Source organism: Mesoplodon bidens (assembly GCF_964165515.1).
Source record: "Mesoplodon bidens genome assembly, chromosome: 1".
Lineage (NCBI taxonomy): Eukaryota > Metazoa > Chordata > Mammalia > Artiodactyla > Ziphiidae > Mesoplodon > Mesoplodon bidens.
In genome coordinates, this window is record NC_138176.1 from 220,347,440 (window position 1) to 220,366,326 (window position 18,887).

At 35.7% G+C, this 18,887-nt stretch overlaps 2 protein-coding genes across 3 annotated transcripts in view; one reads left to right on the forward strand and one right to left on the reverse strand.

Moving 5' to 3' along the window:
• The window catches only part of ANAPC10 (anaphase promoting complex subunit 10), a 225,149-nt gene extending 220,165 nt beyond the window's left edge, over positions 1-4,984 (reverse strand). Inside the window, exon 1 of the mRNA XM_081232970.1 lies at positions 126-4,984. The gene's annotated coding sequence lies outside the window, so the exon portion shown is untranslated. The remainder of the gene's footprint in view (positions 1-125) is intronic.
• ABCE1 (ATP binding cassette subfamily E member 1) overlaps positions 1-18,887 on the forward strand; it is a 30,422-nt gene that overhangs the window by 417 nt on the left and 11,118 nt on the right. The window contains exons 2-10 of one of the 2 annotated variants that reach the window (XM_081232956.1): positions 4,997-5,130; positions 6,135-6,220; positions 9,061-9,158; positions 10,162-10,279; positions 10,642-10,779; positions 10,940-11,009; positions 11,228-11,324; positions 12,249-12,338; positions 17,452-17,573. In XM_081232956.1, the coding sequence (XP_081089082.1) occupies positions 5,028-5,130; positions 6,135-6,220; positions 9,061-9,158; positions 10,162-10,279; positions 10,642-10,779; positions 10,940-11,009; positions 11,228-11,324; positions 12,249-12,338; positions 17,452-17,573 (922 nt within the window). In that variant the 5' untranslated portion in view covers positions 4,997-5,027. The remainder of the gene's footprint in view (positions 1-4,996; positions 5,131-6,134; positions 6,221-9,060; positions 9,159-10,161; positions 10,280-10,641; positions 10,780-10,939; positions 11,010-11,227; positions 11,325-12,248; positions 12,339-17,451; positions 17,574-18,887) is intronic. The other variant, XM_081232957.1, reaches the window with a different exon arrangement.

Consider the following 18,887-nt stretch of genomic DNA (forward strand, 5'->3'; position numbering starts at 1 on the left):
CTGCCATCCCCTCAGCTGTCCAGCCTCCACTCCCCCCTTTCCCTCGCTCCTGCCCTAGGGCTGAATCTTACAGCCGCCTTCAGACCGTAGAGCGTCCCCTACTACCCCCACTCTTCCCCTGGCACCTTTGCAAGCCTTTTCTTCCACCGTTTGGGGATTGTGGAATGAGTGAATTATCTTTGCCGCCATGAAGTCGAACCCTGCTTGTCCACTCCCCGTCTGTAGACATGATGGCCAGACGTCACTGTGCTCACAGCAGCGTGTACTCTGCTGTAACCAGGGTTAGCTCAAATAATCTCCCAGGTGAACATCTTTAACATTTTGGGTGCGCTTTTATAGCACTTTCCCCCTTGGTGACTTCTCCGTCTTCTCCTTTATCATATCTTAAAGTCCTTGAGATCAGGTCTTTATTGAAAGGCCCTTTATTTTCCCTTCAGTGGTTCGTGCATTGTAGGCACTGCGGCTAAAGCCGATTCCCACATCCCAGAAATTACGCAAGCCCGGTTTCTCATTTTTTACGGTAAAATCTTAAGAGTGAGAAGTAGCCTTAAGAACAGTGTGTTTTGTTTTGCTTGAGGGGTTTTCGCCTTCTCTTCCACAGGACTGCTTACTAGGCATTTATGACAGTGGTATGTGTGTTGCAGTCCTCGGTACTTTTGTCCGTGATACTGAGTATATTCATTCTATACCATTTGCTTGACGATAATGCTTTGTCAGTGTTAATCAAGGGCTCTTATCTGTATCTGAACCAAAGAGGGTTGTTTTCGTTTTAGTGAAAAGCCTTGTTCTCCCCTATAAACATTTTTTTAGGAAGAATATTTAATATAATTGCTGGGGTGGGGTAAGGAGAAAGCAGGTATTAATTTAGTGTCCCTTTTAATTGTCTTCAATTTAAGACTCTGAAGTCAGAGTTGTGCACCACTCCCAACTTACATTTTTTATAAAATTAATGACCTGCAATAGCATAGGTTAGAATATCTCACATGACATAAGCATCATTCGTTAACAGCAACCTTTCAAATGTTTTCACAGGGTGTTAAAATAATTTTGGTCTTAGACTGCAGATGGTTTCCATATCTCACTTCCTTTTTTCCTCTCAGCTGGAATAATGACAGTGAAGGTCATTGAGTACCTATTTTTTAAATAAGTTTTTATATCTATATATCTGTTTATTTATTTATGGCTGAGTTGGGTCTTCGTTACTGCGCGAGCTTTCTCTAGTTGCTGCGAGCAGGGGCTACTCTTCGTTGTGGTGCGCGGGCTTCTCATTGTGGTGGCTTCCCTTGTTGCGGAGCACGGGCTGTAGGCACGCGGGCTTGAGTAGTTGCAGCATGCAGGCTCAGTAGTTGTGGCTCTCTGGCTTAGTTGCTCCACAACATGTGCGATCTTCCTGCACCAGAGATCGAACCCGTGTCCCCTGCATTGGCAGGGGAATTCTTAACCACTGCGCCAGCAGGGAAGTCCCTTGAGTACCTATTTTGAGCACAGTTTTCAGATTTGAAATATCTTCAAGGAGTCAGTTACTACAGTCTTCCCCTCCAAGCTTTCATGTGCTATGTCTTTCTCATTGAAAAAAAAAGGAGGGGCTCTTTCTTCCCAATTCTTGAAACTAACATAGAAATTTAATTAATAATAGTGTTTACACTGTTAATTAACAGTTCTACAAAGAATCTGTATTCATTTTTCTTAAATGCATTATAATGTATCACTTTTTAATATAAATCAGCTTATTAACCATCTCTGGTAGGTTTTTATTTTATAAAAATCACCTTTTACAGTCATTTGGTTTTTTAAATGGTTTGAAATAGTAGGTGAAACATTTTAGTAGTTTGGCAGAAATAAACTTTAACGTAAGCAGTTTCATTGATAAATCAATGAAGATTTATCCCCTATAGGGGAATTCATCATGCTTATTCACCATAATTAATATGGTGTCCAGTTTTATTTTAATAGCTAACTAAAGAATCTTCAGTTTCTAGGGAGTTGTCACTTCCAGAATGATAGCTTTTTTGTAGCAGTTCAAAAGTCATTTATTTTCTTCTTATTCTAATCTTTAGGAGGTCTGCCTGGACCAGTTTCTAAAGGTTATAAAGGGGTAAAGTGAGCCTATCAGCGTAACTGTTTATTACATAAAATTTTAGTCACCTTTTGGGTGATTTTTTTTTCCAATAATATACTTTAGTGGATAACTGTCACTGTAAAATATTGGTAACTTCCAAGACTCCTGAAGTTGTTGTAACCTACAGGAAAGTGATTTACTATGTCTAAATTCATTTTCTCATTTCATTCAACAGAAATGTTTGAGCTCCTACTATGTGGTAGGCACTGGTCCAGCCACTGGGATAAACAGACAGACAAAAATTCCTGCACTCATGATGGAGTACATTCTGCTTGGAGAGGGAAAAATATTGTCTGTGTGTGTAGAGAGAGAATATATAAATGCATATATATACATACACACAGTAAACGTGTACGTATACCATATATGCACATATATATGAAATATATACTATGTTATATAGTAGAAAGAGCTAAGGAGAAGAATAAAACAAGAGAGTTTATATTTTTTGGTAATATAGCTGGAGAAGTCTCAACTGAGAATAAACATTAAAGACTTGAAGGAGTGAGCCATGTGACTCACTAGGGGAAATAACATTATAGGCAGAGGGAGCAGAAAGTGCCAAGACCCTGAAGCAAAGATTGACAACCATTTGCTTTAGCCATGTGAGAAACAGTGATAACCTGACAAGTTGTTTTGATAGAATGATGGGCACTAACGGCTGGAATGGATTCCAGAGAAAATACCTAGAAAGAAATTTGAAACACTGACTATAGGCAACTCTTTTACGTAGTCTCGCTATAAAAGGAAGGAGAAATGAAGCAATGGAGGAAGATGGGGTCAGATAATGTAGTGTTTGAATGCTGATGGGAATAAGCCAGTGGAAAGAATAGTTGATGATGTGAAAGACAGGAGAGAGAATTGTTGGAACATTCTCCTTAGCAGATATCTGTTAGTTTGCAAAGGGACTTAGCTATGGAAGTACATGTAGTATGGTTGCTGGTTGGCATAGTTTCACTTGAGATGATACTAGTCAGCATGGCTTTGTTTTTTCTCTTCCCATTTTCTGCTGCATGTGTGCAGGTGAAGAGTTGTGCTTAACCAGGATTATAGATAAGGGTGTAAGTGATTGACAACGGAATTTTAGGTGGGTACAGAGATACAAAGATACAGAAAGCTGAAGGACAGTGGAAATGTGGTAAAATTGAGAGATTGTGTTAGGTCTGAGGAATGGGGGAGTTCAAGGGGTTGTTGGATTGTTGTGTATGAGAGAGGTGAACTGAAAAGATAGGGATGGTGGCTGGAGAATGGGGTATTTGAAAGGTAGGTTATGGAAAAAATGCAGTTATTTGTAATGACAAGGTGAAGGATTTGACCAAAGGAATGAGTGGCTATGGTAGGGTGAAAGACAAGATCACTAGAGGAGAGAGGTTAATGAACCGAGAGGACAGGCTGTTAATAGAAGGATCATCTGTGAACATATTGAAATCACCAAGAGTTATGACTAGAGTTGTTCGAGTGAACATTAGCTAAGGGCTGAAATTTCAAAGAATGGGAGGGTGTGATCTGATGGTTGGTAAATGACTAAAGCGGGTGGATGACCTAAGAGGCAGAAGTGGCTGTTTTTAGTGAGAAGGAGAGAGAATCGTCTGGGAGCGGTACTGAGGAGCAAGATCTTTTATTCCCCTCCAAACCTAATGATATTGAGGGGTTATGGGAAGGACTGGAGAGTTCTATAAGAGGAAGCAGTCTGTCAAGAAAAATCTAGATAGAGGATCACAGCCATTGATAGAAAAAGCCAACAGAATGTCTTTGTTGGTCAGTAATCTTTTGGCTTCAGGTTCTTCCATTACATATTGGAATAAACTGGAGTAGTAAGGCACTTTTTCGAATTACTTACTTTAATCACATTCTAAGAAAATTACTGTCTATCACTAAGCCCAATATTATAAAAGATTAAGCTAACTTTGACCTCAACTACATAATTGATGGCACTGTTAAATATCAAAGACTTTTAAAAAGCTCCAAAAGTGAGTATATACATATAGTTACTTGGTCTCCTTTTCATTTCAGTGCTGTTAACATAAAATTCGTCATGGCCATATTGTAAATTCCCAGGTAAAGCAGTTTTTACTTCTTCCAGTTCACCAACATGATGGCTACACCCTTAATAATTGTTTGCCATTTCCATCAGTAGTGCATTGTAGTCAGATGGCTAAGCCATGAAGTGATGCTTAGTTTGAGGGAGGAAGTAAACACCTTTATCATATGTATGTTTTGATGTCAAGTTTTCCTATTCTGTTTCATTGGTCTGTGTTCATACACTGGTATCAGCATCAATTTCTGAGGCCTTATATCATTTTTTTCATATGTCAAGTGTAGGTTCCCTCTTCCCCCTTGCTCTTTTCCATTTTCCTGGCTACTACTACTTTTCTTTTTGTATAAGAGCTTTAGATTTGATTTGTCTGATTCAGTTTTTTTTTTCTCCTTGAGATTGGATTAAATATATAAATTCAGGGAAGGTTGAAATCTCTGATATTAACTATTCTTTATGGTGAAAACTGAGACAGCATGTCATTCTACTTGTTCAGGTCTTTTGTGTCTTTCAGTGGTATTTTGAAAGTTTCCACGCATGTGTATATATATCTTGTTAAGTTGATCCCTAGATCTTTTTTTTTTTTTCTGACTGTTGAAAGTGGTATTTTTTCCTTCTTTATATAAATCTTCTGATGAATGGAATATATGTAAAATTTTGTTTTTCCAACCTTACCAAATTATTTTATTGCTTTTACTAGTTTTTTTAAACTAGTTCCAGGTATTAATATCTGAATATAGTGGTAACTTATTTCCTCCTGTCTAACTTTTTATGCCTGTGACTTATTTCTCTTAACTAATTGCATTGACTATGCCATAATTTTGTTAATTTTTCTTTAATAGAGGAACTGGATATTCTTACTTCCTTAGAATTATGGCGGATAAATTAACAAGAATTGCTATTGTCAACCATGACAAATGTAAACCTAAGAAGTGTCGGCAGGAGTGCAAAAAGAGTTGCCCTGTGGTTCGAATGGGTAAGCTGTTCTGTGGATCATTTAAGGATAAGAGAAGGTTTTAAAAGGAATACACTGTCTTCATGGTTCTCCAGGCTTTAGTATATACTTTTCTCCCCCGTTGGTTTCTTTAAAATGTAAAAATAAGACCAGATTTTGTGCTAAATTTCTTTTAATGCTTTGTGACTAAATGATCCTGTTTAAGTTCATTGAATACAAAATCAAACCAGAGTTCAAATTACTGAGATTCTTACTGTCCTACAAAATCCTATGGTTACTTTAAGTCATGAAGAAAGGACTGCCAAGATGTTTGTATTGGTATTTGATAGTATCCTCCTTAAAAAAAAAAAAAAAGCTTAATATGAATGACTATTCATGAGGTTTTGCTATATTTTCAAGATTAAATAAATTTACGGCCATTCAGAATTGATGAATTGTTGGTAGTCTTTAAGGGCTAAACTAAATAATTTTTACTTTAAATATACTAGTGATGTATAAGCTTACTAAATCTTAAAAGGAAATTTAGATGTCATGTGTTACAATCTACCGTGCTATTCAGAAATTCCATTATTAATATCCCTAATGCCAGGTTTAATTTTGTTTGTGTATTAGATGTCCACATACCTTTGGGGAGCTTCCCTGATTTAGCTAACGTATTTCATTCCCTTATCTGGTGTACATTACCATTTTCAAGGCATATTTTATGGATTATATATTCAGTCAGTCAGCTTAAAAGTAAAGCTGTTTTAGGATCTGCCGTATTTTTATTAGCATATTTTCTTCCCATAGTAGATTAAACAAATAAGCATATTAGAGTCATCTCTGCCTTGCCTGACAAGAGTATTCATATAAGTAGTTAAGTTCAGTAATCTACCCAAAGCACTGATTTATATTTCTTTCTGTGCCCTTTGTTTTTGAAAACTTGATTCTATATGGAAATTTGGAACCAGAATTGCCGAAATAACAGTGTTCAGAAAATTAGAACATCAGGAGAAATGACTTAATTCTATCTTTTCCTTTGCCAGGAAAATTATGCATAGAGGTTGTCCCCCAGAGCAAAATAGCATGGATTTCTGAAACTCTTTGTATTGGTTGTGGTATTTGTATTAAAGTAAGTGATATTTTATTTATTGGATCAAATTTGTAACCTAAAAATGAAATCTAAAAATTCTAAATACATTATAACTATTTTTAAAGAGCCAAATATAAAACATTGAATAAAGAATACAAATTCAGAAAAATAGTGTTCTTATATCAATATTATTATTGCTTTTTCAATTAATTAACCACCCCACTTAACAGTTACCCTTAAAAAATAATAATAAAATAAAAGTTATCTTTGCTGTATGCAACTTCGTAAAGCCATTTCCAACCAAAATTAGTTTTTTTTCACCCTTTTATGAGAAGGACATTCTCCAAGTCTTTACCAGAACTTTTTTGAAATATAAATACAAAAAATGTGAGTCATATTACATACATTTTTTTCAAGTCTGTGTTTAATTTTATTTTTTTCATTTATTTATTTCATTTATTTATTTGGCTGTGCCGGGTCTTAGTTGCGGCTCGAGGGCTCCTCAGCTGCGGCTCGAGGGCTCCTTAGTTGTGGCATGCAAACTCTTAGTTGCGGCATGCATGTGGGGTCCGGTTCCCTGGCCAGGGAACAAACCTGGGCCTCCTGCCTTGGGAGCGCAGAGTCTTAACCACTGCGCCACCAGGGAAGTCCCTGTGTTTAATTTTAAATTCACACTTTTAAATAAAAATGGACACAGCCAAAAATTTTTTTAATTTAAACTAATCCTTAAGTACTGCTTTTGCTGTGTTATACATTCTTCTATTGTTGGATTTATCCCAATAGTGTAATTTTTCAAAATACCTCAGTTTTTGTTATATTGAATGGTTTGAATAGGGCATTTTACTAAAGAATGGTGGATTTCCAACTTTAGTTCATAAAAGATACTTAGGAGCCAGTGTATAAAGTTCTCAAATTAGTTATTTTTATTTACAGATAATATATTTTAGAAAGGAGATTTCCCAAAATATGGATACCACCTGTTATTTTTTCTAATAAGGTTCGTGTATTTTACATTGGTTTCTTTTTTTTTTTTTTTTTTTTTTTTTTTAAGAAAGAAATAGTTTTATTTGAGCCAACCTGAGGACTATAACCCAGGATACAGTCTTTCAGAAAGCTCTGAGGACTGTTCCACCTGTTAGAGGTCAAAGCGCAGTCATATAAGTTTTTGAGACAAACGATATACATCGAAGGGCTATACGTCAAAGTAATATATTGACAGTTTACATAGTCCAAAAAGGTGAGTAGTGATCATTGTGATCCCTTATAAGATTAAGGAAGGAATGTTATCACCTAAGGAGTTACTGTAACAGGGAAGAACAAAATCTGAGTCCATGTTGGATCTGTTTCTTTTTTTTTCTTCTTTTTTTTTTTTTATTAGTCTCTGCTTTACAACAAAGTGAATCAGTCATACATATACATCTGTTCCCACATCCCCTCCCTCCTGCGTCTCCCTCCCTCCCTACATTGGTTTCTGAATCCTCCATTAAGTATCCAGAAGTACCAAGCTTGGTACCTGAAAGCGTTTTTCCTTGTTTTGAAAATATAAACAGGAGATATTTCTTCCAGCAAATACTTACTAATCTTTTATTATTTGCCTGCCAGTGTTTTGGGTGGTGGAAATATTATTTTGAACAATATATTCGATTTTATTTTCTTTCCTCACTGCTATAGAAAAATGAGATTCCAGAATTTGGGGTATGCACTTCAGTGGCTGAAAAGAAACTGATGTGATGAATTGTTTGGGGGAGGGGCGGGTTGTGTATACCCCCTGAACACAAGATACTTGTAATGCACCACATATATGAGCAATGTGGCTATTTTTTTCTTTGTAGATTATGAGAAGTTTAAATTACTTCCAGCCTGTAAGCATTTTATGTACATTGATGGAGTAATAGAGGATTTTGTAAATGGAGGTAATTCCATTTGCAAAAAAAATCTCGTGTAAAGAATTAATAATTTTTGTTAAAGGTTGGTGATTATTTTGCTAGAAAACAAACAAGAGTTTTGTTTTTTAAACCTCTATGTTCTTGTAACTTAGGAAATGGGAACTCCCTGAAATCTATATATACAGAGACTTGAATTAGTCCCCTGAGCTCATTGAACAGTTCTGCCAAACAGATTTCTAATCTGAGGTTATACTCTTTGGTTGTACCTCTATAGTTGTCTGTACTTCTGAGAAATTTTTCTAGCCACGTTACCACTCTTAAATCACCTTCCAATTCTTGCCATTCTTGTTCCTTGGGCATTTATCTGATTGATAGTCACTTATCATTTGAATAAGTTTTTCAATGAGGTTGTTTTTTTTTTAATTGAATTTTCTGAATTGGAACATGAAGTATCTTTTTCGTATGGGATGGTTACAAATCACAATGGAAAGACATTAGTCCTTGCTCTGTGCAAATACTATGCTAGCTGTTGTTGGGACATAAATAGACCAAGAAAGGTACAATCCATGACCTTAAAGGACTTTACAAGGTAGAAAATGAAGCATACGGAGACAGGAAGAAGGAGATAAAGGGAAGGCATTTCTCATTGACTGAATATGGAACTGTATGCTCAATAACTGTGTTTTATCTTGCTCTTAACCTTCTCATACAAAAGCCTCCAGTTCTGTAAGGTTTTTCGGTAAGTATTAAACACATTAAATGTCCAGGATTATACCAGTCACTAGGGGGAATACAGAATTATTAGATATGATTCTTGCCTTCAAGGAACTTAACATTTTTAAGCAAAGGATAGGAAATGAAACAATACTTTACGTCTGTGTGAAACTCCCACTTTTGGAAGATAAATTATAAAAATTTCTTCATCTGTTCATTTTAGTCATGCCTATATTTCTAAAAATTAACAGAAAACTAATTCTTTACTTTAAATAACAGAAGTGCCCCTTTGGCGCCTTATCAATTGTCAATTTACCAAGCAACTTGGAAAAAGAAACAACACATCGATATTGTGCCAACGCCTTCAAGCTTCACAGGTATATTTCCAAGTCAACATTCTTCTTTACTTCAGTCAAGAGTAAATCCATTTGGAATTTTGAGAGAAATAACAAAACTGGAAAAAAAGTGGTATTAACTTTTACATCCACTAAAGCAAAATATAGTATTATAACATCATGCAGAATCATATTGTATATGTCAGTGGTTCATTCTAGCTAACATTAAAATTACCTGAGGGTCTTTTTAAAACTACTAATGCCCAGGTAGTTTCAGCCCAGTTGAATTACATCTTATCTCTGGATGTACAGTCTGGACCTTAGTAAGTTGAAAAGGCTCCCAGTGATTCTAATGTACAATTGGGGGTGAGAATCACTGTTGTTGATAATATCCTTATCCCCAAAATACTTTTAGGGGAACTCATCTTGATTTTATTTATCTATTAATCTCATAACCTACAGAGAATATTACTCTGGACTTCGACATATATTGTTAATGACACGTTCTTTGAGGTTTTTAATCTGCTGAACACTAATATTTTGAATCTAGGAGTCTAGATTTAACTAATAAAAAGGTATTCCTCAACCTGCCAGCTTTAAGGGGCCTACTACAGCAGGGAGAATGAAGTGGAATATTTCTGGTTGATGTGGCACTTCTCTCCGTGTAAGTAAATGGCAGGCCAAAAAAAAGAAAGACAGTGTGAGGTTGCACCTGCTGTGCAATTTTCTACCAAAGCATTTTATTATACATTAAAACTGAGCCTTAGATGGAAAGAAAAATTGTTACTTTAGAATAGACTTTGAGTGAAAGTTGAATAAATAAAATTTGGAGTGATATTAGTCATGGATGCATTTCTAACAACAGTTTAAGTTAATCTTGGCTGCTGTTTTTTCCTAATAGCCAATAATATCTGGCATATATCTCTTTTGTCTTATTAATGAATGTGTGTGGAGTGCAAGCGCATTAAAATACATCATTCTGGTATTACGTCGCTTTTGCTACATAAGTCTGAGTTGTCTTATTATTTTTGTACACTTATGACAGGTTGCCTATTCCTCGTCCGGGTGAAGTTTTAGGATTAGTTGGAACTAATGGTATTGGAAAGTCAACTGCTTTAAAAATTTTAGCAGGAAAGCAAAAGCCAAACCTTGGAAAATATGATGTATGTATTACCACCTTATAAAAATGAATATCTTAGTTCAGTTTTATAAGGCTATGAAGGAGAGAGTATGTGTGATTTTATTTTTTAATGTTCTTATTTTCAAGATTATTTGAGGAATTAATGCTGAGAAACTATAAATGAAACTCCTTTTTAGGTAAAATCTGTTAGTGCTGCTTAACTGATAATTCTCAGCTTTCATAAACTGTTATGAGTTGGTGTTTTCTTGATTTGAAATTAAATCCACCTCTAATATTATCTTAGAAGCAGAGGTATTCTGTTTGGATATGTGTTCTATTTTGTATAACATTCATCCTCTTTGCAATTGTATTATTAAATTCAGAAAATTATACATATATTTCTAGGACCCACCTGATTGGCAAGAAATTTTGACTTACTTCCGTGGATCTGAATTGCAAAATTACTTTACCAAGATTCTTGAAGATGACCTAAAAGCCATTATCAAACCTCAGTATGTGGACCAGATTCCCAAGGCTGCAAAGGTCAGTTGCTTTTTAGGAGAAATTTAGTGGGTATTACAAATATTGGTGGACATATAAAAGATAAATCAAAGTAAACTTGTTTTATTTTGTGACTCTTTTTAATAGTGAAGGAATTTTAGTATTGAAGGAAAATAATAGTATTTCTGATATATTATGGCAGGGGACAGTGGGTTGTATTTTGGACCGAAAAGATGAAACAAAGACACAAGCAATTGTATGTCAGCAGCTCGGTAAGTCTTTATTTTGTGTATGTGTTTTAATAGGCCCTGAACTTAACTCATAAAGATAGGTATCTTTATATGGATTACTGAAATACATGGAAAAATCTCTAGTAGTTGTCGTATTTTCAACAGAAATATTCAAATGCAGAATGATTTGCAATATACATTTTACCTTGAAGAGGTAAAATAAAATAACATTGAACACAATGCCTCTATGTTCTTTGTAGATTTAACCCATCTAAAAGAACGCAATGTTGAAGATCTTTCAGGAGGAGAGTTGCAGAGATTTGCCTGTGCTGTCGTTTGTATACAGAAAGCTGATATGTAGGTTACTTTATACTTTTTGTAAATCTTATCCTTACTTTAGAGTTTTTATTTATAATGCTGCTAATAGAGCAGTGGTTTGAGAGAAATTAATAGAAAGAGTATCTAATGTTCTAACTTTGAGGTCAGATGTTGAAGCAGTTGTGCATCCATTGCCCATTTCCCTGTTATTCCATCAGGGGTAAAAAATTCGTTTAGGTAAGTACCTTACAACTTACGGGTTCTAGAGCTCTTTAATCTGAAGTCAGCTGTTTATTTTGTAAACTCTCTTTATACGTTAAGAAGGACATTTTTTTAAGATGAGGCTCTCCTACCAGGCCGGCAAGGTTTTCCATAGCTCAAGTGGAAAATCAGGTCTTTTAGGTTATCCTAAATCAGGGTGGCTTGCCATGTGAGAGAGAAGAAAGAAGTGAAAAAGGCGGGTTTCCTTTCTACCTTGTAATGCCTCTCTTCTCCCAGATATTTTTTGCTCTCATCTTTTTCCATACTTCTACTCTGGCATCCAATGCAGGCTAGTTTTTCTCCATAAAGTATTCTGTCATTCTGGGCAGAGCCCTCTTTTCCAAAAACTCTGTTTGCTTTAGTGCAACCGACTTTAGCCAATTAAGAGAGCCCTCTGAATTACTTCGGAATATATCAGAATATTTTTCATGAGGAGATAACAGTTTGTAAGTTAGACTAATCTAGGAGTCTCTCCCCAGACTTGATATGCAATCCTGCCTTTCGTACTTTATTTTCTTCCTTCTACTTAGGAACAGAATACAGAAATGTTTACCATTACGGGGTGGGCTCCTTATTATTATAAGGGGGTTTTTGTTGTTGTTAGATCAGAAACCGTATCTCAGTGCTTTAAAATAACATTCAAGATAGAATTTTATCTTACTTGCCTCTCAAATTACTTATGTTTGCTTTTCTTTTTCATAGTTTCATGTTTGATGAACCTTCTAGTTACCTAGATGTCAAGCAGCGTTTAAAGGCTGCTATTACTATACGATCTCTCATAAATCCAGATAGGTAAGTACAGATTTGGTATATGCCTGTGCTGTTCTGTTTGAGGAGTTTCACAGATGTCTAAAGTTTAAACACTGGGACCATCCATGTCACATACATGTGCGTGTTTTCCATCTTGGTTTTTGGAGCTATCGCTTGAACTTACCTTCCTCTGTCTAGAAAAGAGATTCTTAATGCAAGATCCATTTACTACCATACCTGTTTCCAGGGAGCCTAAGAATACTCTGTAGTGATACGCAAATTTTGGCATATATGTATGGATTTCTGGGAAGCAGATCCTTAACTTTTACCAGATCCTCAAATGGATATGTCACTCATACACACAGTTTTAGAACAGAGTAATTCGGGTTACCCAGGTCTTACTGAGCACAAGGGAGTTCTTAAAAACTTCTGTTAAGTAATCACAACATTCTGTAGGGTGCTTTTGTAGTTTGCAGAGTTTTTATATCCATTATCTCATTTGCGCCTCAGTAATCTTGTAAGTAAGAATCTTTAGGTGGTATTCCCATTTTGCAGATGAAGATGTTTTAAGGTCAGAAAAGCTAGTTATTTCTAGGTTTCAAGTTTATGATATGGCAAGAACCCAAGGCTTTTTTCTGTTCCTCTCTTTAGTAGCTGATTTAATTCATAGCTGATCTTACAAGAGAGCAAGAGAAATCCCTAGGGATCAAAAAACCAAAGAGAGAACTGTAAATTACAGGGGAAAAACAAGGATGAAGCCTTTCTTGAGGGGACGTTGCTTGTCTCTGTAGTAAGTCTTGAGCTTTAACAGCCACTTGGGGGCAAGAAGCAAGGCCTTGTATTGAATTATCACACAAAATGCCGGGACACTCAAACGACTGCTTTCTCAGCAAAAGAGCAAACACAGGAGGATGTCAAGGAAACATATACCTGTCACTCACTGAGATCCTTGGAAATGGAGGGCTGGCTCCCCTTCAGATCTCTTTAGGGACTGGCAGCTCACATGGATATGGAATTGAAATTTATGTGATCAGGGGAGTCTAAGAACCATCCATGTTAAAGTAACATAACAAGAGGGCCCTAGAATCTTTAGTTCTATGGTACCTAGATGAAACATATAAAACCACTCGGGAAGCATATGCCCTCAACCCTGGTCACACAGGATTTCTACAGGTAAAGACTCAAGAGCTTTAAGCCCAGGGTTATAAATGATAGGAGGAAACTGTCTACAAATGAGTCAGTAGATACAACAAACAGCAGGATTTAGACTTTCAGGAACTTCGAGTGATATTCTCAAAGAGACTGTAAAATATTTAAAATAAAACATGAAGATTTAAAATTCTAAGAATATGCTACTACAAAAAAGCAACAAGTAAATGTTTAAAAAACCCAAACAAATCTAGAAATTAAAAGTATAGTCATGACATTGAAAACTCACTGGACACATTAGACAGGTTAGGTACAACAGAAAAGAGTGTGAGAAACTTGAAAAGTTGGTCTGAGCAAGCTACCAGAATACAGCAGAGAGAGAATGAGATTGAAATACAGAAGGGAGATTCAGAGACATGGAGAATGGGATAAGAGAGAATAGAATGAGAAGATGCTTTACATATATCTTAATAGGAGTCTGAAAAATAAAGCTATGAAAAGGTCATGGCTGGGTATTTTCCAGAATTGGAAAACTTGACTCCATAGATTTAAGGAGCAAATGATCCATGTACGTACCTTGAAGTAAAACTTGGAATATCAGTGGTAAAGAGAGAGTCTTAGTTGAGCCAAACCGTAGCCATAATTTTCACTTCATATATAGACCAGGGCATTATGATAGCCTCTTTGGGGGAAGTAAGAGTATAAAATGTCCCAATATTCAGGGACTTCAGGATAAGGTAAATTAAAGAATACACAAGCAGTCAAGTCAGTAGTTCTCAACACTAATACCTTTTTTTTTTTTTTTTTTTTGCGGTACGCGGGCCTCCCACTGTTGTGGCCTCTCCCGTTGCAGAGCACAGGCTCCGGACGCGCAGGCTCAGCGGCCGTGGCTCACGGGCCCAGCCGCTCCGCGGCATGTGGGATCCTCCCAGACCTAGGGCACGAACCTGTGTCCCCTGCATCAGCAGGCGGACTCTCAACCACTGCACCACCAGGGAAGCCCCTCAACCCTAATACCTTTTTATAAAACATTTTTATATTCCTTTGTTTTACTGAAATGAATATCATAGATACTATCTACATTTACACATATTTTTTAATACTATATAATGCTTTAACCATAATAAAAAAGCTAAAAGGGTAATAATTTACAACCAGGTGACATGTATTTCAATATTCAGCCAAATCACTACATTCTATATTATGAGAGGGCAGTAACCATAGTTGTAAAAGGGATAACATGCCAAATCAGGTTAGATTGACAAAGTGAAGAAAATTATTGTTAGACATTTTCTCAGATGTCCTGGGTCTCATTTTTATAGGTATAGGGTCAAAATAATCTCTTTGTAGTGATAGACTGATAATAAAAAGTTACAGGAAGTGTATCTGCATCCTGAAATTATACAACATATCAACGCATACATTCAGTCTTTAATGCTGTAAAAAGATTTTGAAGATCATATCCTCCGATAAACAACAAGAAATAGAGGATGGATTAGAGAGGGGAACAGTAATGCGAGAGGAAGATTAAAAAACAACAGATAGGGCCTCCCTGGTGGCGCAGTGGTTGAGAGTCCGCCTGCCGATGCAGGGGATACGGGTTCGTGCCCCGGTCCGGGAGGATCCCATATGCCGCGGAGCGGCTGGGCCCGTGAGCCATGGCCGCTGAGCCTGCGCGTCCGGAGCCTGTGCTCCGCAACGGGAGAGGCCACAACAGTGAGAGGCCCGCATACCGCAAAAAAAAAAAAAAAAAAAAAAAAAAAAACAACAGATAACCCAAAATTAGGGTGTAAATTTTCATAGCATAGATTTCTCATGCTGCAGATTATTGTTTCTTCCCAAACCCTCAGAAAATAGAGTGGCTCCCCTCAATCTTTTTTAACATTTTGGACTTCTGCATAAGCTCCATTTGAAAGTAGGGAAGGCAGGAGGTGTGACTTATTTTTTTCTTCTTTTCAAAGCACATTAAAAGCCACTAGATAATAACTATGCTGCCTTATACTGGGCCTTGAAGATTTTAATGGTAAAAAAGCAGAGAATTATTCCAAATAATGGAACGTTGCCAATAAAGATACCAAGGCAGGATAAGTATTGGCCCAGTTGGGTGATTTGCCATTTTTATTGATGCTCACCATGTTCAACAGTGGGCAAAAGTTTATTTGCATATTAAGAAGGGTGTTTCCTACTGGAGGTAGAATTGGAGGTGAACCATGAAAGGGTTATGTGGCATTTCAGCAGGTGAGGATTTTAGGCAGGATTTTAGACCATTGAGATGATAGACCACCCTTAGACACACAGGGATAGAAGGGTAGATTATTCAGGAAACAAGGGAAGAGCCATTTTTCAGTGTGTCCTATATATAAATGAAATAAAAGAAATACAGATGCTGTGGTTCAGTTGACCAATTTTTTGACTTTACAATATTGTGAAAGCAATACACATTCAGTAAAAAACTGTACTTCAAATTTTGAATTTTGATATTTTCCTGGTCTGGCGATAGGCAGTACGATATTGTCTTCTAATGCACGCCATGCTGGGCAACGGCAGCAAGCCACAGCTTCAAGTCAGCCACGTGAGCACGAGGGTAAACAGCTGGTACCCTTACAACCATTCTGTTTTTCACTTTCAGTACAGTATTCAGTACATTACATGAGACACTCAACACTTTATTATAAAATAGGCTTTATGTTACATGATTTTGCCCAACTGTAGGCTAATATAAGTGTTCTGAGCACATTTCAGGTAGGCTAGGCTAAGTATGATGTTTGTTAGATTAGGCATATTAAATGCATTTTCAAATTATGAAGGGTTTATCAGGGTGTAACCTTGTAAATTGAGGAAGATCTATAGTAGCTAAAGTTTTGGAAGGTCTTAAAGTCTGAAGATGTTATGTGTTTCATTTGGAACTGAGAGCCACATCTGGGGACCTGAAGAAAATGAGGTTTGTTAAAAGCCTATAACAATATTGATAGAAATGACAGCCTGAATTAGAATCTAGATAAAGAAAAGAATGAATTAGACATGCTTGACAATTTAAACAATACATGGTTGCAAATAAAATTGAGTCTGTTTTTTAATGGGAGTAGTGATTCCATCACTAAAAGTATGGCTGGTTTTTATTTGTACAGGAAGCTGATAAATTAAATTAGAATTTTATATAAAGCAGAAATTAACACACCATTGTAAAGCAATTATACTCCAATAAAGATGTTTAAAAAAAAAAGAATTTTAGGTGTCTGTAGGACATTGCTTTTTGAACATCTTGAGCTAAGTTGAATAGGAATAAGATGCTGTATAAAAGCTTTATGATTATTATTTGCCTAATAGTTTCTATGCTAGCAATACTTTTTTCTTACCACTTGAAAAGTCATGTCATAGCCCATCCCATTTATAAAGTGCTCCACTACACACACTAACCTATTTTCTTTCTTACCGTCAGTAGATTTTTATTACCTGTAAAAACATTTTGCTAACGTAGTGTTTTTTGGTATTGTTTCATATCTATTCCTTGTCTCCACAACTAAAGTGAAAATTCTTAGGTTGAGGATTCTGTTGAATTCTCTGTGCATTCCTTACTACAGCTAGCATGAGACAGGACAAGTAGAAGGGTATAATGCATAAGTTGAAGAGCATAATAAACAATTTAGAATAGGTCTGATTTAAATCTATTATAATTGTTTCTGCTTTGTAAAGTTTATTTTAAAATATGTTTTTTATTAGCAAAACATTTATTTCATATATTCATACACTATTTCATGTTAAGTTTTTTCTTTTAGTTTAGGAAAACAATTTGAAATACGAACGTTGATAATGAGTCTTAAAATGTTTTATAACTTATGCTTAATATGGTCTTTACGGTTAGTTTTTTTTAAATATATCTATCTTCCTGAAATTTACACTGTAGTTTTTTTTAAAAACTATGTGAAAGTTTTCATTATAATTAAATATAATTTTAATTATATATATCATATTACATTTTAAAATAAAAATCTATATTGATTTTCAGATATATCATTGTGGTGGAGCATGATCTAAGTGTATTAGACTATCTGTCTGACTTCATCTGCTGTTTATATGGCGTACCAAGTGCTTATGGTGTTGTCACTATGCCTTTTAGTGTAAGAGAAGGTAACTTGAAAAACTTGTCACAATGCTGTATTCTCTTTCACTCTAATGCTTAGAAAATGTATTGCTGTTGATGCTAAGTAGTTAAGTGTTGCTGTCATATTACTTATCCAAAACTCTGGCCTTAAGGAATTTAATCTCGCAATAGAGTATACATATATAAGGTTATATACATCAGTTGTTAAACATAACCTGTGTCTTTTTTGTAGAAGTTTTTGTTGTGGGTAAAAATGCTCTTATCAATTTCACTATTTATTTGCTATATTAAAAGTTTCTTTTATATTTTGGCCTCTGCAGCATCACTGTACTACTTGTCACGTTCAGCTTTATCTTTGACGGGCCAATACTAGTAGGAAAACTCTTAAAATTCTTTTAGTGCTCATCTTGTTTTCATGTTTCAAATTTATCTGTAATCTGTATCCTAAGTTTGTGAAACTAAGACTATACAAAAGTCTAATAAGATAGTTAAGTATATTATAGTCTAGTAAGTGACTAAAATTCTAATAAAATAGCTTAGTAAGTGTATTTTCACTTATTCCTTCTACTTTGAGGAAAGAGGGACTCTCTGGTCTCTTTTCCATGTCTCTTCCCTAAGCAAGTTAGGCAAAAGTAAAAACTAGCCTACCACTAAGTGGCTCTTGAAACAGAATCAGTGCACTCTCTGCCTCATACACCTTCTTCCTTTTAATTTCCTTCCTGTTCCCCTTCACTGCTTCCTCATTCCTATTTTTACTTTTCTACATTTCTTCTCTCCAGCTATGCCTTAAGCTGGCAATCTAGAACACCTAAAAGAACTACTTAGTCCATATCTTGAAAAAATACCATATTCTACAAGAATAGTTGTTCATGTAGCCTTCCTTATAGCTCCCTAGGTTGAACAGGCTCTTTTTTTTTTTTTTTTAAGTTGTCTCTTCAAAGAGATTGCTTTTGAGTTACCTAAGAAACTTTTGGAGAAAGAAATTATATTGCATCATACTCTGCATAGAAAGGCGGTGGTATCTTCTTTAATTTATAAAAAGTGTATAAATAGTTTAAGGTGTGGGGAAGGAATTGCTCTCACGTCCCTATCTATACATTTGAGATAGGTAGGTATTTTAAGGGAAAATTTGTGAGATTGCCCAGTTTTCTTTCCAGTAGTCTTAAGAGATGATATCAGAAGCAATTAATGTTTTATTCTCCTCAGTTAGCAAGTATTTATTGAATACCTACTCTGCCTAAAGTAGTTCTAGAATCGCATTGATGATAATGACATGGGTACCTGGCAATCACTTTTCATAATTCCATTTATAGATGCCATGTCTAAAGCCTATGCCAAGA